Source organism: Condylura cristata, unplaced genomic scaffold, assembly GCF_000260355.1.
Source record: "Condylura cristata isolate star-nosed mole 26May11 unplaced genomic scaffold, ConCri1.0 scaffold00011, whole genome shotgun sequence".
Lineage (NCBI taxonomy): Eukaryota > Metazoa > Chordata > Mammalia > Eulipotyphla > Talpidae > Condylura > Condylura cristata.
Genome location: NW_004567112.1, coordinates 36,734,219 through 36,758,213, shown reverse-complemented (window position 1 = coordinate 36,758,213; position 23,995 = coordinate 36,734,219). Strand labels below are relative to the sequence as shown.

The window sequence follows — 23,995 nt, the reverse complement described above, 5'->3', positions numbered from 1 at the left end:
GATAACTTTCACTGTACAGACCTGAGTTTATTTCTCCAAACCAGATCCAAAATTTGCTGTCTTAATTTCGCATATCAGCTAGATTTCCCTGAATTCCTCTCACTCCTCTGGTATTCTACCAGAGAAGAGGAGTTTCTGGGATACAGAAAGAGGGTCTCAGAAGAGCCTCAAGAGTAGTTTTCTCTGCTTTTCAGTTCTTTTCCTTTCTAGTCAAATACCAGATGTTTATTCTGCTAAGTATACTAATTTTAATAATATCTGTGGAATGTTTCCCTAATGAAAAATTGCCACAAATAATTATAGATCATAATCACAATTACATTATCATTAAATACCACATCATTACTCCAAGTGTTACCAAGTTACAACAAAGATTATTTCTATATGCTTAATTTATATACATTCTGTAGGCTTAATTTATATAGCTTGCTGCTTAACTGACATTGTTGATCAGTTTAAAGCTAAAAGAAAGTACAGTGATTCTCAGTTTTTTCTTGTTCCACTCTTTCACAGAAAGGTGGAGTGTAAATAAAAAGGGAAAACCAGAGTCTCTATTGATAACCCCCCTAGTTCACAAAGGAACTTCATACACATACTATCAGTAATATACTTGGCACAGGGGATGGGTACAAATCACAATATAAGGAGCATAGGGACAGCCCTCCCTTGTGGCGCAGCGGGTTAATAAAGCACAGCACTGAGAAGCTAAAGCCACTTCCGCATGAGTTCGAGTCCAGCCTGCCCCGGAGGTGACCACATGGCGTGGCAGACCTCTCCTGACCCGCCCGTTGCTTCCCTCAGCAGTGTACTTCATCGATCTGCCTGTTCTGCTCCCCACTGTCTCTGGTGAAATCTCTCGCCACCCCTGAGCCTCTGGCCTGTACCCGAGTTCTGTATGTACAAATAAATAAATCTTCAAAAAAAAAAAAAAAAAAAGCAGCAGCATAGGGACAATGGCAAACAGTAAGAATAACCAGAAGTCTTTCCCTTCATGCTTCTGTTACAGGGAAGAAGGGTTTCATGGGATGAAATCAGAAGCAGCCACAGAGAAACAGAAATTAGGGTACCCTCCAATTGCTCCATTTCACTGCATGAAAGAGGATGTCCTTGCTTATGTATTTGATGATGTGTGGAGCAAGGTTCTGGGCTGTATGGAGCAGCTGACACGTAATCACTGGGAGGGATTTGCTTCTGGTAAGGATCTTTGTGAAAAAAGTATTTTAAAAATCATGAATTTCAAACTCTAATCAGTCTATTTGATTTTAAGTGTCATTGGTACAAAAATGGTGTGGTTTATTGTTTGTATTTCTCATAGAAACTAACATTAAGAAAATATTTGAAAATATGTGGACAAATAACAAGGCCTAGTCTTTTTGATTAGGCACAGATTATACTTTCCTTTGAATATAATCAATTGTGAGGAAACCACATGCAAGTGGCAAATATATTAACTTTTATTTTAAAATAATTGATATTTAATAAACCATATATATTTAAAGGGACAATTTGACAGACTCGACCTATATATACACATAAGCATGACAGATCAATATAGTGGAAATATTCATCACACCCCCCCCAATAGTTCATGACCTTTGTAATCCTGCCTTTGTCTAATCCACTATCCACAAAAGGTGATGTTTTCTTCACATTGTGGAATTTCATATAAATGCAATCATATTTACTTTTCACCAGTTTCTTTCATGCAGTGTGATTTTGAGTTTGTCTGCCACTGATAGTGTTAATAATTTACTCCTTTTAATTGCCACGTAGTATTCCATTGTGCTACAATGTATTTATCCATACATCTTTGATGGACATTCAGATTTTTAGCTTGTACTGTTACATGGAAAGCTGTTATGCATACTAGCATATGAAAGTTTTTTTTGAGACATATCCTTTCCTCTTAAATTTCTAAGAATGAAATGATTGGATTATATGTTTACTTGTATATGTGATTTTTAAAGAATTATTGGCATTGACTTTTTTATGCTGTACCCCAAAATATCACAAGCTTATCAGCTTTAAATGACCCATTTATTATTTTACAAATCTGTGAGTCAGAATTCCAGGAATAAACTAGATCTCTCTGCAGTTTTTTATGAGGCCGCAATAGAAGGTACTGGCCAGGGATGGGCTCTACGTATAGAGGAAGGATTCAATTCTTTTGTGTATTCTTGGAAGGATCCAGTTCCTCTGGCTGTGCAAGTCCTAACAACTTTATTTTTCAAAGCCAGCAAGAATGATTGAGAGCTATTCTACTAGCAAGACAGAAGCTGATATAACAATGTAACAATGAAGTGATATTTCATCACTTTTACAATCATATGTTGGTCTGAAGTAAATCACAGGTCCTACCCACAATCAAAAGGAGGGAACTACACAAAGGCATGAACATCAAGAAGTAGGAATAATGGGGGACATCATTTTTTTTTTTTTGGTAAATAGATCCTTTTGAGATTTGGCTTTTTTTTTTAAATTTTATAATAGTTTATTTTTACATATTTTTGTGCATTTTTTCATCCCAGTTGTAATCCTTGTGGGCTTCACATCACCAAATCACCCTTGTGCCATCACCATAGTCTAGTGCATTTCCCTCCCCCCCCCACTGTTTTTGATCCCATTCCCCGTCCCACCCCTATAAGATGTCTCTGGTATATAGCTGTTCATCATTATTATTATTTTCTTGTCTGTTCTGTTATATTCCTGCTATGAGAGAAACCATCCAGTATTTTTCCTTTTCTTTCTGGCTTATCTCACTAAGTTCCATCCTATGGAAACCTATGGCTATTATTGTAGGATAAAGTTTGCTCAGTTTTTAAATTATATATTTTATGACTCAATTTTTTCAGTAAAAAAAAAATGTTGCTGCAAAAGACATGTGTTTCTTTTTTTTGGTTGCTGAGTAATATTCCATTGTGTATATGTACACATCTTTTTAATCCAGCCATCCATTTTTTGGGGGCTGTTTCCATGTCTTTCCAATTGTGACTAAAGCAGCAATAAACATGGGGGTACAAGTATCTTTTTCAATCAGTGTTTTTGTGTCTTTTGGGTAGATACCTAGGAGTGGGATTGCTGGGTCGTAGGGAAGCTCCATGTTTAGCAGTTTGAGGAACCTCCAAACAGTTTTCCATAGTGGTTGTACTAGTTTGCATTCCCACCAGCAGTACAGGAGTGTTCCTTTTTCTCCACATCCTCGCCAACATTTGTTTTTGCTAATTGTTTGAAGATATGCTATTCTCACTGGGGTGAGGTGGTATCTCATTGTGGTTTAAATTGCATCTCCCTTATTACAAGTGAGAATAGCATTTTTTTCTCTATATTCTGCAACTAATTATCTCAATTTCTGATCCATTGTTTCTAATTTGCTGATTATTTTGTTTATTCTTTATCAAGGTGTCCTGACTCTTGTATATTGTGTGGTTTTAAAGGTAATAAGTTGTTACCTTGTATAGAACTTAAGACCCAGATGAATGATCTCCCAGAGCTAAACTGTCCTAAATACTGACCATAGTAATCACTAGGCACATTTAAATTTTAATAAAATTTAAACAAAAATGAAAATTTAAAATTCTTCTTCTCAATTAGATTAGTCCTCTATTAAGTACCCTATTCACACATGTGGGTAGTGGCTATTATATTAGTGCAAATGCAGAACATGCCCATTAACTCTAACCATTCTACTGCATAGCTTTGTTCTTGATCACTTTTTTTTTTTTTTTTTAGCAAAACACTAAGAGGCATTATCAGCCAGAGAAACCACTTACATTCTTAGCTTGAGGGGGTTTTTTTGGAAGCACACATTTCACATAAGTGGTGTAAAACTGGGCCAGAAATACAAGGGAAGCTAACTTGAGATTATGCATTCTCAGGAGATTTTTCTTAGTACTATGTGAGTGTAAGATATCCACGAATAACAGATTCTGTTCCTTTATTCAGACGATGAGAGTAGTGTTGCTGTCACAAGGCCAGCTTCAGAAAGTCCCTGTGTGCTTAACGAACTACAACCTTTGGTCCTACCTCGAGTGCCACAGTCTAAAATGCTGTCCATCACCTCAAATCCAGTAAGTGCAATAGAGGAAAGTATTGGAAACCTATGGCTATTATTGTAGGATAAAGTTTGCTCAGTTTTTAAATTATATAATTTATGACTCAATTTTTTTTTCAGTGACTCTTTGCATTACATTTTAAATACTGACAGTAAGTTAGGGTTGAAAATTCTCAAAGAACAATTTTGAAAAGATATCCATAAACTATGAACTCTAGAAGCAACTATGTAGTCAGCCTATGTCTGTTTTGGGAAGGCTGAAGGATATGATGAAAAGAGGGATCCCCCTTTTTTTTTAATTAAAGATTTACTTATACAGAAGTGGGATACAGGCCAGAGGTGCAGGGGTGATAAGAGGATTCATTTGAGACAATGAGGAGCACAATAGGCAGATCGATGAAATACACTGCTGAGGGGAGCTGTGGGCAAGATAGGAGAGGTCTGCTGCAACATGTGGGTCACCTCCAGGGCAGGGGATCAAACTTGCACTGAAGCAGCTGTGGCTAGCTTGAAGTGCTACTCTTTAACTTGTTGTAGCACAAGGGAGGGCCCTCATGTCAGATATTCTGTGGCCTTAACATAATCTTTTAATTTCTTCTTGACTATTCCTCTTATCTCAGACTGAGTGAAAACATGCAGGACTGTAAGGGAGCAATGTCTTGGTCCAAGTATGATCAAACCCTGCTAACAGAACAAATTCTAACAGTTTTTAGAATTTAGGTTATCACTAAGAATGAACTGTTTCATGGTTAATGAAGAACTAATTTATGAAGAATAAGAACTGTGCAGTGGTAAATGGATTGTTAGTTTACCCTTTCTTTTTTAATGTAATGAATGTAAATAGTAATACTAAAGGTCCTCTCTCCCCAAATAGAGTGGCTATTAATTGCTTTCAACCAAGCTCATCAGACTTCCCATATCTGCTGCCATATAGAAATGGAGAAAAAGAGGCCCTCCCTGATAGCAAAGGAGGTTAGGGCATAACCCTGGAAGCTAGTCGCAGCTGCTTCAGTGCGAGTTCAATACCCGGCCCCAGAGATGATCCACATGGCAAGGCAGACCGCTCTTATTTAGCCCACTGCTTCCCTCAGCAGTGCATTTCATGGATCTGCCTATTCTGCTCCCCACTCTTGTCTCTGGTGAATCCTCTCACCGCCCCTGCACCTCTGGCCTGTACCCCAATCTGTATGCTTAAGTAAATCTTTAAAAAAAAACAAAAAAAAAAGAATGGGGGCCCTCTCTGGTGGCACAGTGGGTTAAAACACAGCACTAAGAAGCTAAAGCCACTTCAGCATGAGTTCAATTCCCGTCAGCCCCAGAGGTGACCCACAGGGCGTGGCAGACCTCTCCTGACCTGCCCGCTGCTCCCCTCGGCAGTGTACTTCATTGATCTGCCTGTTCTGTTCCCCACTCTGTCTCTGGTGAACCCTCTCACTGCCCCTGCACCTCTGGTATGTACACCAGTTCTGTATGCATAAATAAATCTTAAAAAAAAAGGAATGGAGAAAATGAGAAAATGACTGACTTGTCATGTTGACAATTGTACCCCAGTAGGGTACCAGCTGAGGTGATTTGCTAAGGTGTTAAAAATGGTGAGGCACAGGAGGAAATGTATAAATGAATTAATTTGTAAATACTAATTTTTGGTAAAATTTGGTAACCAAGTCAACCAATAATGTGTAATATCTTTTTTTGACATGTAGATGAGTCTTTGTCAAGGAGCAAGTGGTCATCAGCCAAATGTGAGTGGTCTCTTGGTTCATGGGATGCCTCTACAGCCAAGAAATCTCTCCCTAATGGACAAGCTTCTGTAAGAAATATAAAATTTTATGGACTATCAAGTTTAAGTAGATCACTAAGAAATAAATATGGAAGCAAAGTCAGTCAATCAGTGTGCGTGTACTGAATACTTAGCCAAGTGAATGGAAACATCCAGGAAGTAAAAACATCTAGAATTGGTAATAAACCAGAAAAAGAAGCCATCTCGGTAAAATAGACCTTACCTAACCAAACAGAACATTTTTGTGACAGTGCCAAGTGTGATACAAAGAGTAAATGCTGTGGCAGCCAGTGCCAGAGGAGGAAGGCATTTTGGTTGCTAAGTCTTAAGTTCTGAATTTGTCCTTCAAAGATAGGAATTTTGTTAGACAAAGAGCAGCAAGCCTATTCTAGGCAAAAGGAATGATGTGGGGAAGGTAAATACAAAACATTTAGTAAAGAAAGTAGACCATTTTCCTATAATAGGATGGGAAATAAATGAGAACTTGGATATTTCAGGCAGAAGATTCTGATAATAAAACAGACTATATGGTAATTAGTGGGGAAGTGAAATGTCCTCTGGCATTCGATGAAATGAGGGAAAGCTGGCACTAAGCCGTCCTGTTTTGGAGATCCACATTGTTGCCTATGACCTACTCTTTATTGCCAGGTAATAATCTATTTTAAGAATATACCACAATATACATATACACAATAGAATATTACTCAGCAACCAAAAAAAAAGAAACACATGTCTTTTGTAGCAACTTGGATGGAGCTGGAAAAGATCAGGCTTAGTGAGATAAGCCAGAAATAAAAATAAAAATACCAGATGGTTTCACTCATAGCAGGAGTATAATGGACCAGATATACTAGAGACATTTTGTGGGGAATGGGATCAAAAACGGGGGGGAGGAGGGGGGAAGGAGGGAAGTGCATGGGACTATGGTGATGGGAAACCCACGGAGATTACAATTGAGATGAAAAAAAAAATGTACAAAATGATGTAAAAATAAACATATAAAAAAATAAGAGAAACTAAGATATTTTAAATAACAAAGATAATTAAAAGATATTTTTTAAAAACAAAGATAAAACTTACCAAATTTTTAGAATGCCACAAAATCAGCATTTACAGAGTAACTTATAGCATTGCTTGCATACATTAGAAAAGAATGCAGATCTAAAGTTACTAATCTAAGCTTCTAACTTGGGAAACCAGATTAAGAAGATCAAATTAAATCCAAGTTAAACAACAAAGGAAATATAGAGCAGAACTCAAAAAAAAACACCACAATGTTTATCCATGCTTCTGCTAATGAACACTTGGGTTGTTTCCAGGTTGTGCTTTTTATGGATAGTCATTTTTAACTTTTCTTGCACAGGTCTTTTTTATGGACTCTTGGGTCTCATTTATCTTAGGTCGATACCTAGAAGTGTCATGGAATAGGTAACAGTATAGCTAGTTTTATAAGAAAAAACCTTAACTTTTCAAAGTAGTTTACCATTTTATACTCCCACCAGCAATGCATGAGAGTTATCTATATTTAAATCAGGAATTTGAAAGATTTCACAGGAAAGGAACATAAATCAGATTGAATGAAGCACAAGGAACTCAGGAATCTAATCCAAGAGTTCAAACATGAGCCAAGGATCTGTTCTCAAGTTTTAGCAAAGTACAAGAAAGGAATGAAATATTTGTGGTGATATGAGACAAAATTCTATAGAAATAGAGGAAGGAATCAAAGTCAACTATGTAATTCACACTCCAAGGAAGCTTATTTAGAGCAAAAAGGTGTTTGGCTTGGGTATGCTGAGTTTATAATGAAAGGTTTTCTCACTAGAAAAATGGAAGAGGTCAGATTTGGAGTGATCTAAATTATCAAATCCAGAATTATGAGTACTCCAAAAGATAAAATATGATAATAACAAAGGCCTAAACATTTGGTAATTAGAAAGCAATTAAGACCTGTAAAGAAAAGGTATGTTAAGAGTTAAGGCAGCAGGAAGACTAAAAGATCTCCAAACGCTGAAACTTGTTTTATACCAGAGGACACCAAAGTGCTCTGAAAGGTTGAGGAATTTACTAAAAGCCAAGAGTACTTCACAGGGCATTATTCCGTGTCTTTCCCTCCATTTTGATGGGCAAATATTGTCTGTGAGGTGTTTTAACTCCATCTTCCCATCTGAAGGCATAACTTAAGCTACTAAAAGCTACTGAACTAGGTATGGTATTTTGTAACAGGGTGCTTAGAAAATGTTGCATTTCAGTTTATACAAACAGGGATCTACTGCTCTCCGGATGCCTGGGCAACACAAGGCTCTGGACCTTTGCTTGCTCCCAGCTATCCAAAAAAACCCAAACCCCCATCCCTGCAGTTCTCAACTAGCTCAGTACTTTTAATCTCTGCAAATGGAGAGGAGTCACCCTGATGCCACACTGCTCCATAAAAGCAAATTCTTTCAATGAAAGCTTCCTGGAGATACTCCTGCATCACAAACTGCCCCAAGTAAGACAGGAATTTGATAAACTTTTGAAAGGTTTATACTTTATATAACCTTCAGGTTAGTCTTCACTGGTGACTACAATCTCCATTCTAGTAAACTATGTGAGTGAAATGATATCCTTTCTTAAGCCCCATACTTCAGCTAGATTGTAAAATTTCTAAAATGTTAATAATAGTTTTTACTTTGGTTTTTCTGGACCTTGAATGTATTTTGAAATTAAGGTATTTAATGCTGTGAGTCATCTCTCAGTACAGAGCAATCTTGATTTCATTGTGGATTTCTGATTTGGCCACTAGAGATCTTGATGACAAGCTACTTTTGAGGCCTGGATCCAGTACCATCCTTTCAACTCGTAATTGGCCAAATCGAGCTCTAGAGCTTAGTACATCATCTCTGTCGTATACAGTACAGTCCGCCAGGAGACGAAATCCTCCACCACGTACCCTTCATCCAATCAGCACAAGTCATTCATGCGCTGGAACACCAAGACCTATGGATGAAATCCTCAGAGGATCCCGATTGTAGGTTTCAAAGGCAGTTTCTAGAATTTGTAATTTATACCTAGAAAATAATCTACGTATCTTTGACATTATTTAAATCCAGTACAGAATAAAAAGGGTTAAATTTTAATGAAATACAGATACTGAATCTATCTATTGGCTTAGTTAGACTTATGTTTGTACAAATAAAATGCTAGCTAGATACTTCAGTGGGACTTACTTAAAGGAATAAGAGGAATATATTGTATTAAATGTTTTCCTCAGTGGGAACATGCTCAGAGAAATTTACCAAAAAGTTAATTCTCCTTCACTATTTTCTGAGTATTTGGGATCAACTTACTCCAATGATGAAAAAAACATGTAAATATCAGATTGATAAATTTAGAAATCTTAGCTTATATACCAGGGAAAATAGCCCTTAACATTTCTTAGGAAATACCACAAAGAATATTCATTTTCCTCTACCTACCTTTCATTTACAAAATACTGCAAATACCTGGGAGCCATTTTTTATAGGAAATTCACTAGCTGTTGAATCACAAAACATGTTAGGACGAGTCATTTTAGGATGACTTCCAAGGTTAATCTCAGTTCAACATGTGTTACTGTACTTTTTTGTCAATGTGTTATTTTGATTTTGCAATTTCCTGTTATATTAATCCCAGTAGCCTAAGAAATCCAGAACCACCGAAAATCCTTGAAAAGACACAGGGTTTTCTTCACCTGCTATTTAACTAATGTAGCTATATCTGTACTGATGTAGCTACTTAATTTTTCATTTGGAAATGAGTGGTTTAAAGTATATTAATCTCACATTCCTCTGACTGCCTTTTTTCAAAGGGAACAAATAATTTTGTTATTTTCTGTGAGAGGTAAGTATCATTCAGTTTGTTACTGACTTGGGTATGAGTAATACTGCAAGCTACTCCAAATCCCATGGAAAATGAAAAATTTACTTGGATATTAGTTATTAGTGAGGATTACCAGAAGGCCCAGAATGGTGGAAAATTCCATCAGATGTGAAATTACAAATCCAAAATTAGCAGAGAAATACATAAGGTAAAGTGCTTTATCCTAGTTCTCTGTGAAAAGGTCAGCTTCTGCTCTGCCCAGTTTCAATAAAAAAATCAAAAACTATGAAGCCCAAAACAATTCCCCAAACTCCTCTTAAAAACATAGGCAGCATAAAGCTTTCTGTTCACTTATTTGATTTCTAATCAGTTTGCTTCTATTGTTATATTATGCTTTCATATATCTTGGTGTTCGCTGGTGGGATCTGCAGTCCAGTGGCAGCTGACTCGTTCTCTTCTCCCTCACCAATGCCCCTGAGTCGAAATAATCTGCTGCCACCTATTGGCACAGCTGAAGTAGAACACTTGAGCACTGTGGGGTCACAAAGGCAAATGGTATGTCTCTTTCATATTGCCTTTCCATGTACTTATAAAACCTTATGGGCAGTAATTCTGCAGAATCTGTGCTCTTGTCTTGATTTATTTATTCTTAGTCAAAAGTACCTGAATTCTAAATTTATGACAATGGAATTGGAGCTGCTTGGCTTGCAGTTGCCATACCTAGTAGGATTGATGTAAGAAGTACACAGCTTTCACTATAAGTTTACTGTTTTTGCAAATTTTGTCTCCTATGCAGAAAACCCATGGTGATTCCAATCGAGCTCGAAGTGCAGTAGTGGATGAGCCTAACCATCAGCAGCCCCAGGAGAAGCTCCTCTTACCTGACTTTTTCTCCAGGCCCAACACAACTCAGTCATTTTTGGTAGAGTAACATACTTCCTTCTATTGGTCGTGACAGATGGGGGAAAATATGTGACCCCCCCCCAAAAAAAACCCAAAAAAACAAAAAGTATGGCACTTTTTTAGATATAGTGGTTTAATCAACTCCAAGAATAAAAACTGAGGTTCTAACAATAGGTGTGGCAAGTTCATTTCACTGAAATTCTGCCTAGCCCCTGCTATTCATTTTAATTTGCCAGTAAAACACCTTATAAATTCTAACCTACTTAAAGTTTGTAAATATTTCTGGCAACAATAAAAAAAAGTTAAACCCAATAGATCAGCATTTATTAGCCCTATTACTTTAAAGCAATAAAAAAAATCCTAGTTGGAGATCATGTGCTAACCTGAGCCAATGATAGGCCAGGACTTTAGCCCCAGCTCATCTACTTTGTGGGCAGAGGTGCTTGGAGAGTCTGGGGAAGTGAGTGGAGCCACACTTAATGCTCAGTCATCTGGGGCCCCACAACCCACATGAATTATCAGGATGGTAATATTTATAGCTCATTTATCAAGCTCAATCCTTGAACTGTCTCACTGTAAACTGCTGTGCAACCTTTCCTCCACTAGAAAAGTTGTGAGAATATGAATAGGATATTTTATCAGTTTCCTAGAATTGCTGTTAACAAATTCTCACAAATTGGGCAGCTAGGACAACAGAAATATATTTTCTCAGTTCCAGAGGCTCAAAGTCCAAAATAGTTGGTAGAACTATTTGGGCTATAAGTTAGAATCTTTTTTTGTTCTTCTTCCTAGTTCCTGGTGGTTGCCAGCAATCCTTGGTATTCCTTGACTTCCGTTTCATCATTCCAGTCTTTGCCTGTCTTCACAATGGCCTTCTCTCCTGTGTGTCTTCATGTTCAAATTTTTCTTAGAAAAATACTAGTTATTGGAATTAGGATCCACCCTATTTTGATCTAGGACATTTATTAAAACAATGATGATTATTTATACAGTTAGATTATCAACTATTAAATTTTTGTTTCAGGAATACAGTATTTCAAATTACTTCTCTTTCAGATGTTTAAACGAAAGTAAAAATTCCTTACCTTAGCTATTTCTTTCTCAATTTACTGTCATAAAAAGGAAGGTGAACTAATAGATGTTAGTAAGAACACTAGATCTGAGGGCCTCCCTGGAGGCACAAGGGTTAAAGTCTCAGCACTATCAATCTATCACCAGCCACTGTGGCATGAATTCAATTCTCAGCCAGGGAGCTAACCCACATGGCGCAGCGGACCTCTCCTTTCTCAATCATTGCTCCCCTCAGCAATTTAATGAATCTGCCTGTTCTGCTCCCTAATGTGTCTGGTGAATCCTCTCCCCACCACATACCATAACCTCTAGTCTCTACCCTAGTTCTTATATGCATAAATAAGTTTAAAAAATAAAAAACACACTAGGTCTGGGATTGTTAGGAGGCATACTGCTTCTGCATGTTCTCACCTAGAAATCAGCAAACTACAGTTCATGGGTGATTGAGCATGCTGCCTGTTCTTGTAAATGCATTCATTTATGTATTGTCTACAGCTCCTTTTTCCCTACAATAGCAAAACTGAATAGTTGCAATGATGACAATAGGTTTCACAAAGCCTAAAATATTTTCATTCTAGTTTTCTATAAAAAATAGACCATGGAAAAAAAAAAATAGACCATGGAGCTATTTCATCAGAAAATTATTCAAGTCTCTTGATTCTTATGCTCTGACATGGAACTCAGAAAAGGGTACATTTATTTCGAGGAAGGCACTGATAGCTGTCTTTTCACATGTCTTTAAATACTTCAAATATCTTATACTCTAAATTCCTGAAGGTAATTTTGAAATGTTTGAGTCTCACATTGAATCTCATATTGAATTTAAATATGATGGTAAAGTCATGGATATTTCAGTGTGGCTGATAGGGCTCTGTTCTATTGTTTTAAACAGCATGTAAGAGTAATTGGATAAAATTCCTTTGACAATTATAAATATTTAGAATATTAAATTATATAGATTAAGTTGTAGAACTTGCAATTTTTGACAAATAATCGATGACTTTGTAGGTCTTTGGTTTAGGATTTTCTATTCAATCAAGTATATGCAACCCACTTGTTCCTCACATTAGAGGTGGATACCACTTACATTGTTGTCTGGTTTCACTGAATCAATTTTTGGGAGAAGTTCCATTGTAAGAAATGTCTCTTTTTCTTTTCCAGCCAGATACACAGTATCATCGCTCATATGCTGTTGAGTATCCTTATCACACCCAACCTAGTAGGGGATCTGCAGGGACAGGTGGGATGAGGCTCTTACTTTACTACTAGATGGCTATATCAAGACCCTGTCTTTGTATTATTATATTTTCCTATACTTATTTTCCCTAACTCCAGGTATTATTTACTTTATAATACTTGCATTTTTAAAAACAGCTCAAATTCATTTTGGAAAATGGGACATGGAAAGTAGCTCTATTGCTCAGAGCCAAAAAGTTCCAGATTTGTTTTCTTATAATATGTAAATTAACTTCTCATCACTCTAACAAAGTAACCAGTACTGTCATTTTAACAGGGTTATAGTCTGCAAAATGCATTGTTAAGCAATTTTGTTGTGTGACTATCACAGAATATACTTAGACAAACTTGAGACCTACAGCCTACTCTACACCTGGGCTGTATCTAGGGGCCTCTGTGGTATATGTAGTCTGTCATTGACAAAAACATCATTATGCAGTGCATGACTGGTTTTTAAGCTAAAAAATTTAAGTGAAATAAGTAATTTTTTGGAAAATGTTTCTTGCTTATGATGAGACTTAATAGAGTACATTAAAAAGTAATCCTTCAAACTATCTCTGTATACCTACTTAATTCTTAGTTCAATATCTAGTAGCATTGTCCATATCTTTTGCATACTCTCAGGGGTTCCTGTTCTTACATCAGACTTCTTTGGAGAAGCAATATGACCTCTGAGCTATTTAATACATTTGGCCATTTGAATGGTCAGGTATGACAGTTAAGTGAAAGACATCTTAGTGCTTTTTAGTGAACTCTTCTCTGAAAGGTTACTACTTCCATATATTAATATAGATTTCTTTTAACATTATAAAGTATGCTAACTTTTTTTACTGCCTTGTCCTAGTCTCCAAATTTAAAGCCCAACTGATAATTGTAGCCCCAAAAAGGTGCTAAGATATGAACTGGTGATTACTACAAACTGTACAGCGTCTACTGTTATTATATGATATCATCTTTGTCCAATAGGTCCTCAGTTACATGGGTCTACAAAATCTCAAAACAAAAGTGGACCAGTCTCTAAAACCAGGTATGGACCATAGGGCAAATGAGAAGCTGCTTCAAGCTACAGGCAATGTTTGGGGAAATTTCATGAAGAGTGGAGCTTATGTACAAGAGACAACGTGAAACCACCTTCATGAAGAGTTATTTTGGTACCACTGAGGAGAAAAACCAGAATATCTGCTAAAGATCATATTGGTACTGTTTCTGATTTCCAATTACTGTCTTCTTTCAATGTAAGTCAACCTATCCTACTAGACAGTAAAATCTGTACCAAAAGATGTTAACAAATGAATAATTATCCCCCTATCAGTGCTCATGTTGTCTATTAGCAATGATCAGTTCAGTTACTGTAGACGATTCTGAGATGCTACATACATACCAAAAAGCAATTGACTGTTTTATAACATCATTCTTGGCTTTGGAATACATTTGCTGGTATTAATTTCTGAAAAACTGTACTCAAAAGTTTTAAGTATTTTGGGTAGGTGATGCTGCCAAAAACCTGAACTACTTAACAAACAGATGTCATTCCTAAAACTTTTTCATTAGATGTTCAATCTCAAAGACAGGGAAGAAGTCAGTAACTAAGGACATAAATGTTGAACACTGATACAAATATATGTAATCATATTCTTTTTTCAGAGGGGACAACTTAAAATCACAAAGCCTGCTTAATATCAGGTTATACTTATTCCTAAAGTATTTTACTACTCATTTCCACCTCCCTGCTCCTTCCATAGTAAATTTATCTTGAGAATTTTTCTCATCATTCTAAAGCAATTAAATAAAAAGGTACAGACTCTTCTATTAGTGACCAAGCAAGATACAATTACTTTGAATTTGAGAAACCCTGGCAATTAATCCAGTTTTCTAATTTTACCATGGACCTTTTTCCTGTCTGTACTCATGAATACAGCAATGGTTTTAACTATGACAAATTTATTTCATTTAAATTTCACTGAATTTTGGTGATTATACTTATTTTAATCATATTGTTAAACTTCAGAGTGGATAAATTTAAATGATCATAAATTGGGGTAATTTTTAAATTATATCAAAGTGTTCTAATGCTATTATATGAAGACATGCTTCAAACAACTTGCATTAAAATATTTTAATACAATTAAAGAGTATTTAACTTGTTTGTAATTATAAACTGAAATGTGTTATATGCTTACATGAGATAAATTATGATAAAACTCAATGACAGACTTGTTTTATTCATGTGGTATTAAATATATTAGTCGACAAGTCATTTTAAATTGAAAGTCCTTAAAAAAAGAACTTCCAAATATTGTAATGAATATATAAAAACTCAACAAATATAAGTGAAATTCCGTGCTATTCTTGCAAATCATGAGTACATTATAACAAACCACTGGATGGCTTCCCTTTCGAAGTTAAAGGTGGATTGGAAGGGGTCCCTAAGAAATATTTAGCACAATTCTTTTATAGATGAGAAAACAAGTTCAGACAGACTCCATGAAATGCAGTTACAGCCAACACTACAACACCCATCTCTTTATGTTACTCAAATTGGGGCTATCTACTATATAACACTACCTTGGACGTTTCTTCTCTATATTAAATACACTTTTTTCAAGAACACATTTTAAATGACCACGGGTTGATCATTTTCAAAGTCCCAAATACTTAGCAATTGTTTTACTTATTTAATAAAGTATAATTCTTAAAAAGACACTTGAAGTAATACTAAGCACTTCTTTGATATTTAAGCAGAGAGTACAAAACTTGGTTTAAGTAAAACATAGAGAGAAGGTCTATTCAAAACCATTAGGTGGAAAGAAAAGAGGCTAGTATTTGTTAGATGTCCACCTTTTCATTGAAGGCCTTCTAATTAGGTAAATTTTTTTCCCAGTAAGCATGCACATTACTATGAATATTTTGTGGCTTCCTCCTGTATGGCAAAATGACAACTGCTAAAGGCAGTATGGACAGACCTACATTCTAAATAGAGATCATTGTAGAACAGGTCCACAGAAGCAAGTGCTGTCAGGTCATATTCCACCTGTTCCCTTCCCCCAACTATCACCACTGAATTCTTTCATCTGAAGACCTCATAGAATGTCAGGGAATTTCTAGGACATACTAAAATCAAGTTGAAAGATTCTGCTTGGTTTATAGTCAATTTAAATAATTTAGGCTAGAAAAAGACTTTTCTCAAGGGTTGGGTTGACTTCTGTCTTCAAATTTTGACTGTACCTTGTCTACAGTGCTACAATTAACACCTAAAGACTTTTGAAGAAAAATTCCATTATTTCTTTTCTTTCTTGAGAGTTGTTTTTTTCCCTCCTCGTTTGGAAGGTTTGCAGTACTTTGCTTCCATCTGAGCCAGAAAACTGTCCATTTCCTTTTGCCGATCCTTTTGTCTACTCTGAGAAGTTAAAACACCAGATTTCAGAAACACAAAACTATCTGTAGAAACACAAAGACCTTAGTGTTTGCCAGGGACCAGTGGGAAGAGAAAATGGGGAATGACTATTTCTTTTTAGGGTAATAAAAATGTTCTGGAATTAGTGCTGATGGTTGTATAACTTAATGAAGATATTAGAAACCAACAAATTGTACACTTTAAAAGGATAAATATAAGGTATGTGAATAATGACTGAAAAGGAAATGTCCATAATATTATGTGTACACTTCAAAGAAAGCAGCAGCAGTAGGAATCAGAATGTATTAGAAATGGCAATAACCTTCACAGAAAAGCTGCTAATTTTACCTGAATGACTGCTTTCAAGTTATCTATTCCTTCATCAAGCCCCAACTCCTTCCTGCTCATTTCAGCTTCTTTAGCCTCTTCCTGAGCCTGAAACAGAAATAATGTGAGACTCTGTGGCAACCTAGCAAATGATAAAACCATACCCTCTTTTGCCAAAAGTGAATCTAATGTACGACCTTTTTAAGGATTATATACATAAAAAGAAAAAATTACAAATATATCAGTCATTAAAAGGCAGCAGTACTGGAAGTAAGCAGTAATAACCTCCAATTCTGGTAAGTATTTCCAAGTTTTCCCCATTTCTACTTCCTAGTAGTGGTCACTAGTTTGGGATTCATAAACCACCCGGTAATAAGAAAAAAGGATAGAACTAGGAAAGGTCACTTAACCAAGGATGCCCTCAAAAATGTTACCAAGGATAAAAGCACCTCAAATTCCTCCTCTAGAAACCCAATTTACTACATGTGACTGCTGACAGCCTTGAGAGCAATCCTGATTTAAAATTTCTTGAGTCAGAAGAAACACTAGTAAATTCAGTTTTGACTTTTCCTTAATTTCAAAGCTACCTCCTTATGCCAAAATTTCCCCAGGGCAAAGTTTCCAAAATACTGCCAGAATACCTTGGGAATGTTAAGAGGGGCTCTTAACCTCTGTAGGAGGCTCGCCTGAGTCTCCAGTGAATTTTCTAAGTAGCATGAATATTAGTCATAGGAATGATGATACATTTGGACCTTGTCATTACAATAGAAACATAATTTCCATTGTATTTAGAGTCCTCATATATTCAGTTTATTTCTTTTAATACCGTACACATCCCAAGTTTATTTGTATCACTCAAAACTGCTATTTTCCTTTCCCCCATACTAAAGAGAAGGTTCACATTAACACCCTATCACTGAACCCAGCTGCACAAGTTTCACATGAGAAAATGATTACCAATTCAAGATTAACTGTCAGCTGAGTCTAAACAGAGGTAGCCTATTAGTCTAAATTGGTATGCATTCTACTTCTCAGTTAAACAAAGCAGAGATAACATGACCTTTTAGCTAGACAAAACAGGTCTTTTAAATTCATACACACAAGTCAGTTTTCGGTTGCATCTTCTATTTAAAAATTATAGACCTACCCCATGTCAGACATACAAAATAAGGTATCCACCAAAGACCTAAAATTTTGTAATGTCTGAAGTCCTCATTATGAAATCTAGGCTCAAAACAAGTTATTTCAGTAAAAGTTCAAGGTAAATTTCCCAAAAGACCTGCAACACACTTCTGCTACCTTGCATGTGCTCCTTCCCAAAAGTCAAGCTGTCCCTAAGCTCCTCTCCCGTCATAATTGCTGTGCCCATCAACTCCAGTTTAATGTGGCACAAAGGTCACAATTCGTCATTATGCACAAAAGTGTTGCTCCAAGTATGTGTGGAAAGACCTCTTCATCAAAATAAACTAAAAAATATGTTGTGTGTCCAACTTAAAAATCAATCTAGGAAGGTTTAGCCTATGAAGGTGGCTTTGAAATGAAGAAACCTGTAGTAACAACACAGCCTCTGTTATCCTCTCTGTTTCCTGAAAGTGAGAAACTACATACCTGGACTCCATTATTTTATCTCCTGATAAATGCCTCAGCAGAACTATAAGAATTGGTCCAGATGAGAACACTTCAGTGTTACTTTAGGATGACTAATTATTTAAACTAATCCACATGGTAAAATCCTTGAGCACAAATTAGGAGACAAGTTTCTCTTAATGAGCTGGTTTGCTCATTTTATTAGATGAAAATCACATAACAAGTTAACCCTTGTTTGTATTTCAGTGGTTTTGTATATATTTCCATTATTTTATAAATACCCTTGAATTTTAAAAGCAGTCAAGATACAAATAATAAATAGCATCCAAATTCTTACCCTCCTTTTCCTTGCATTCATCTTTTGTTTTGATTCTTTGACAAAGGCTTTAAAGGATGGAATCTCTCTGGCATCAATGGCTTGCTGAATAATGTTCCTTATCCTGGGTTCATCTGTATACTGCACACACAGTACAGATTCCATGATCTGATCCATGTCACCCTTGAAGTCCAGATAGGCCTGTTTAATATCGTTTAGCTCTTCTTCAGAACCTTTGTATGTTTTTTCAAAAGCTTGAATATCCTCTAGAGATATCTGAATAAATAAGAGATGCTTTAACTTTGAGAATTTTACTTTAAATGAAAAGTAAACTAGTAAAACTAAATTTAGGTGTTGGAATGTTCTCCCAAAATACAACAGTTGCTTGGATTGAAACTATTGCAAGGAAGCAAATTTTCTATGCCAAAACTTTCCCAGAGTTCTCCTTAAGCCAATATTTACAAACATTAAACTAAGGACCAGGGAAATTTAAGTTTTCAGCGGTGAGACGAGAACCAGAAAGAACCTCACAACTTATATTTGAATATGTAAAATAAAGTACAAAATGGGAGAAAACTAAATGCCTCCTTTTTGCAACTACATCAATGAGAAACTACAGACTCATTTGAGAGTGTTTGTGTGAACGCACATATACTGTACATACATAGTCAAGTGATTAAAGATTTGTTCAGTGTATACATGCAGTATATATGCTCGCTTTATAAAACCAAATAAATATGTATATAGTATTAACTATATACATATATCCCCTGAGGAATGTCTTTGTATTTATTTGTATTTAGACATCAAATTTCTCACTCCTACAAAACACAAAATGCAAGGGCGTAGGAGTATTCCGTAAACATGAATGAGTAACAGGAATAGTGAGTCCACTACCTTCTTAAAGAGTAACCTCCAATACGCTTCCCAGTCCCGATCCTCGTTGAGCACATCGGAGTCTTCGTTCACTATTCCCTGCTCATCGTACACGGCTCTCTGTTCTTTGTCACTCAGAACCGAATAGACTTTTCCGAGAATCTGCGAGGAGGAGGAAGCATCAAAAGTTACCCTTGCGCCTCTCACTGAAACTAAACATTAGAAAACGCCAGGCGGGTTCAGCGCTTTCCACCCGGGTCGGGACCAGGTGGCCAGAAGACCAAGAGAAAACCAGCGACCCGTCCGCCGGGGAGCGGGTATGTGCCCACCTGGAAGCGGCGAGTGGCATCCTCCTTGTCTCCCTCGTCCACCCGGTCCGGATGCACCTGCAGGGACACCTTGTGGTAGCCGCGCCGAATCTCGCCGTCAGAGGCCTCACGCCGCACGCCCAGTACTCGGTAAAGGTCTGAGGTGCCGAACGCTTCCTCGCACAGCTCCAGAAGCCCCATGGCCAGCTGAGGGGCGTAGCGGGCCGTGGCCTCGGGAAAAACAACCGGTTCTTGCCGCACTAGGCAGAGCGCTGAACCGCTTACCCTTTCCCGCGCAAAGAGCCCCGGGCGACTACGTCACAAGAGGCGCCGGAAGGGGCGTGACCGAGAGTCCATACTTTATGGCGGCCTGAAGAGGAGGCGTGGCCAGACTGGGAACGCCCGAACTGAGTTGGGCGTGAACGCACGTTCCAGGTCTTCCGCACCGGATCCGCCTTTTGGAAAGGCCTGTGGATCCCAGGTGCTACCACTTAGTCTTCTCCGCGTTATTCCTGCCCTTACTCTGCAAATCTGGCGCCTCTCTTCTCCCAGCTACCCACTGCAGTTCATTTAACTATATAAGTAACAGCCAGATATTAGGTTGAACTTGTAATTAGCTGCTTTTTTATTAAGTAAAAAAAAGGTATGGTATCAGCATTTGGCATGTTGCACATGGAGCAACCTAAAGGTTAAATATAAGTTATTGAAGCAAAGTTCTCCCCCCACCCTAACCCCAAAGTTTTGTAAACTACATAGCTGGCTCGAGCATGCTGACTTTCAATTTGGATGCAATCATGCAGGACATGGTGAGAAATTTGGGCCTGGAGATCTTAAGGTGTAGGGAACACTTTGGAAATGCAGGACAGGACGAGTTCTAACAGGAAGTATCCTACACAGATGTCAAGCTACGTCAGGGCACAAAGTGGATATACGAGTTGGCAGAAATTAGTTGCTCAAAATAACACTTTAATCCATTAATTCTCCTCAGTGAACCACCCTTACAATATCACATTCCACTAATCGATTCTTGAAAGATCTCAAGTTCTCAAAACTTCCCAGAGTTCCAGAGTTTTGCAAAGCATTTTTTCCCCAGACCCAAGATCAAATCCAAATACAATCAATTTTTGATCCACTATGGTTTCATTCTAAGCAAATTGAGGCCAACCAGTGACCACCCTGAAGGAACCTTGATGACTACGGAATTTCAGGTGGCTAGTAATTGTCCTCCCAATATAAAAACCCAGAAATTAACAGGGGCTTTAGACTCTCCTTAGGAATAGTATATAGGGATATATCCTCACCTTACACCAGAATTTGAAATATGTGTTAAGCAGAATGTATCCTAAAACCATCTAAACCATGCTTGCAGCTGTAAGACTCTGTAGTTCTGGTGGGACAGACTTTTTTATTCATCTTGTGCAAAACCAGTCATTTATATTACCAAACTCATAATACCTAAATCCAATTCTATCACTCACGTTTTAAAGTGGGGTTTTGAAAAATCCCTCATCCTTGCTATGTCACTGCCCCTCCCATGGCCCAGGACAAAATATGTTGAATAAAGCTTTCCAAGTAGGCACCCTGAGGTCTATCTAACTGAGTTTGATTCTGCCCAATATTAAAACCATGTAGACTTAAGTTCTCAATACCTACAGGTAAATCCACAATAGATAAATTTTCACAATAATTTATAATTCTCACAAATAATCTTAAAGAGCAATTATCTAGATATATTAACTTTCTCCCATCTTCTCGTCCCTAAAAAGTGTATTAGCCCAGAAGTTAATAACAAATCTACCTTTGTAATGAGATTGACTCAATCAAGACAATATATATCTGCAGTTACAAAAATAAGTATATTCTTGAGCAGATTTGGAGATCATAAAAGACTAAGGAAGGAATTACTTGGATGGGCCAAAGACGTGATTGTTGGGAGCTTTGAAATAGGAAAGGCAGCAGAATGTAAAATGACAGGGCCCAACCCAAAGTCCACTCCACCACACAACCAGTGTTTTTCCTCAAATGAAGCCTGAAAAAGGTAATCAGTACATAGATCTAACCCCACATCACATGAGAACACGGCAAGCCAAGCCCAAAGACATAGGTAGCTCAGAAAAGTCTGTTTATTGATCTCCAAGTCTAATACAATTAAGAGCTCTGCACAAGTGTTTTAAGAAGACGCTGACCTTGTTCCCACTGCTATGCTCAACTAAAGTGAGCTAACTGGCTTTTATTTCTGTATCTCCTGCATCTGTTTTCTGAGATGCCAAAAGGATTTCACGGGCGCGCTTCCGTCGCAATCGCTCAGCATTTGTGATCATCATGGGATGCAGAGGGAAAAAGCCAGAAAGACCTAAAAGCAACAAAATCTTACTTTAGAAAAGCACATGTCAGTGTTTCCCTAGGAACTCAGCTTCACAGAACTCTTAACACTGCCTGACCTAGAGCATGGGTTTAAAACAAGCTTCACAAGTCAAACTCTGTCTTAAAGCAAATGCCTTACATCTTTCTTCAACCCCCTACCCCTCTTTTCACTTCAAGGAGACAATGGCTGTTATTTGTGTCCTAATTTCCTTAATTGAAAACAAAAAAATGACAGATGGCCATTCAAAACACACTATTCCCTTCTTTTGCATAAAATTCCAGTCGTCCAAAAAAAAAAAAAAAAAAGGTTTCATAAAGGAATCCACAATAAGGGTCTCCAGATTCAAAACGTCATTTGATCACAACTTCAGCTCTCACTCCAGGTCTAAGTAGCCTGGAGGTAATGACATCACTTTTTATTCTCATTATCCTGGAACTGACTTCAATTTAAAACATCCTTAATGAGGTAAGGCAAGAGATGAATTACCCAGAAGCTTTTCCACAGGCTTAGAGAGGTGGGCCCCACAGCCAATCCAATGCCGGATCCGTTCTAGGTTGAGAGCAACGAGTTTCTCTCCGTGACTGTTGGGCAGTGGATCATAAGAGCCCAGCTGCTCCACGAACCGGCCGTCCCTGGGACACTTGTTGTGAGCAGCCACTATGCGGTAGAATGGTCGGTTGGTACAGCCATCCAAGGTGAGGCGGATGGTTAAGTGGCCTCCTCGATAGGCCTTGCAGAGGAGAGAAGCTGTAGAGACATCACTGGTTAAGGTACAAGAATCAAGAGCACAAAACGGACAAAATGAGGGCAACAAAACAATCCCCTTCCTCCGCGGACGTATTCTAACTTCGAACCAATTCGTCAAGCCGGCTTAGATATATCTGCTTTCTTTGTGACACTCATGCATTCCATTCTGAAATGACATCCTCCTCATCCCGCAATTCATTCAGCATTCGTCCGCACCGATCCCGAGCCTCCGCTGACTTTAACTATAAAGTATCACTTTATCTCAGCGTTTCCCCGAGCATTAAGAAAAAAAAATCTGAGAAAAGAATCAAGCGTGGGGTACAGTGTGGCAGTTTCTGGTTCGGTAGCCTGCAGCCCGCCTAGAACGCCACGTCCCGTCCCGTAAGCCCGTTGGCCAGCGACCGCCTGTCCACGGAACCCGAGCGCCCCCCACTCACAGAGCCGGACCATGGTGCGGCAGGCGTGCGCGGCGGCCCGTGCGCCGCTTGCCGCCCCTCGGAAAGTCCTGCAGCCCCCGCGAAGAGGTTTCAAGACCTCCGCTATGCGGGAACAAGGGAGTGGAGAGGACCCACACTGGCGCAACGCGGCGGGACAGCGAGGACCCCCGCACCTCCCCTAAGCCGACAGCTTAACCAGGGCCGCGGTGCCGGAAGTAAATTACCCATTCGTCCCGCCCCTTCCGCTTTCCTTCACTGCCAGTGCCCGGCGATACAATTTGTGTGTGTCTCGGGTAGCATTATCTATTACTCCCTGCGGGTGTAGCATAACGGGGGAATTCCCGGCGGTCTTTAGAGAAATGCTAAAGTTCTCCATAAATCCATCCTTTCCGCACACTTATTTTGCATCGTTGGTGCCTAGGCGCAGCGCTGAGAACGCAAAAATGCAAGGGCAGGTATCTGGCCCCGAAAGCTGATGGGGAGATGATAGGGTTACACTTGTGTACAGACTTGGGAAAGCAGAGGAAAGGCGAATCTGACACCTCTTGGGTGTCTCGGTAAGACTTCATGAAGCAGGGAGATAGCATCCGGGTAGACTGGGGAAGAACTATGAGTGAATGTAGGGTTTAACTGGTGTGTTTACTAGTACGTTTCTCACCTTTCTCATCTGTACATCTCTTAAAAAATAAAGTAGCCTTAGTTTCTGTTTTGCTGTTGCTGTGATCAAGGGTGAAGCGTGGTCACTGGAGCCCTTGTGGTT

General features: G+C 38.1%; 3 protein-coding genes across 9 annotated transcripts in view; 1 reads left to right on the top strand and 2 right to left on the bottom strand.

Moving 5' to 3' along the window:
- The window catches only part of FAM149B1 (family with sequence similarity 149, member B1), a 31,892-nt gene extending 16,984 nt beyond the window's left edge, over positions 1-14,908 (top strand). For 3 of the 5 annotated variants that reach the window (XM_004680776.2, XM_012723770.1, XM_012723773.1), the window contains 8 exons: positions 1,007-1,194; positions 3,943-4,067; positions 5,755-5,861; positions 8,614-8,838; positions 10,100-10,223; positions 10,465-10,590; positions 12,804-12,882; positions 13,845-14,908. In XM_004680776.2, coding sequence (XP_004680833.1) covers positions 1,007-1,194; positions 3,943-4,067; positions 5,755-5,861; positions 8,614-8,838; positions 10,100-10,223; positions 10,465-10,590; positions 12,804-12,882; positions 13,845-13,918 — 1,048 coding nt within the window. In that variant the 3' untranslated portion in view covers positions 13,919-14,908. Of the gene's footprint in view, positions 1-1,006; positions 1,195-3,942; positions 4,068-5,754; positions 5,862-8,613; positions 8,839-10,099; positions 10,224-10,464; positions 10,606-12,803; positions 12,883-13,844 lie in introns of those variants that run through there. The other 2 variants (XM_012723771.1, XM_012723772.1) reach the window with 2 other exon arrangements.
- On the bottom strand, positions 10,603-19,961 carry DNAJC9 (DnaJ (Hsp40) homolog, subfamily C, member 9). Of its 2 annotated transcripts, none has more exons than XM_012723775.1 (5): positions 19,708-19,961; positions 19,400-19,540; positions 18,524-18,778; positions 16,621-16,707; positions 10,603-11,524 (listed from the first exon to the last, which is right to left on the bottom strand). In XM_012723775.1, exons 1-5 carry the CDS (start codon positions 19,885-19,887, stop codon positions 11,468-11,470), a joined length of 720 nt encoding a protein of 239 aa, XP_012579229.1. In that variant the 5' UTR covers positions 19,888-19,961; the 3' UTR covers positions 10,603-11,467. The 2 variants fall into 2 exon arrangements, with proteins under 2 accessions (XP_012579229.1, XP_004680832.1); XM_004680775.2 differs by lacking the exon at positions 10,603-11,524 and adding an exon at positions 15,094-16,275.
- Positions 19,962-21,795: 1,834 nt separating this feature from the next.
- On the bottom strand, positions 21,796-23,478 carry MRPS16 (mitochondrial ribosomal protein S16). 2 transcript variants are annotated; one of them, XM_012723415.1, is made up of 3 exons: positions 23,460-23,478; positions 22,538-22,798; positions 21,796-22,039 (listed from the first exon to the last, which is right to left on the bottom strand). In XM_012723415.1, exons 1-3 carry the CDS (start codon positions 23,461-23,463, stop codon positions 21,906-21,908), a joined length of 399 nt encoding a protein of 132 aa, XP_012578869.1. In that variant the 5' UTR covers positions 23,464-23,478; the 3' UTR covers positions 21,796-21,905. The 2 variants fall into 2 exon arrangements, with proteins under 2 accessions (XP_012578869.1, XP_012578868.1); XM_012723414.1 differs by lacking the exon at positions 23,460-23,478 and adding an exon at positions 23,236-23,445.
- Between the last annotated feature and the right edge of the window lie 517 nt (positions 23,479-23,995).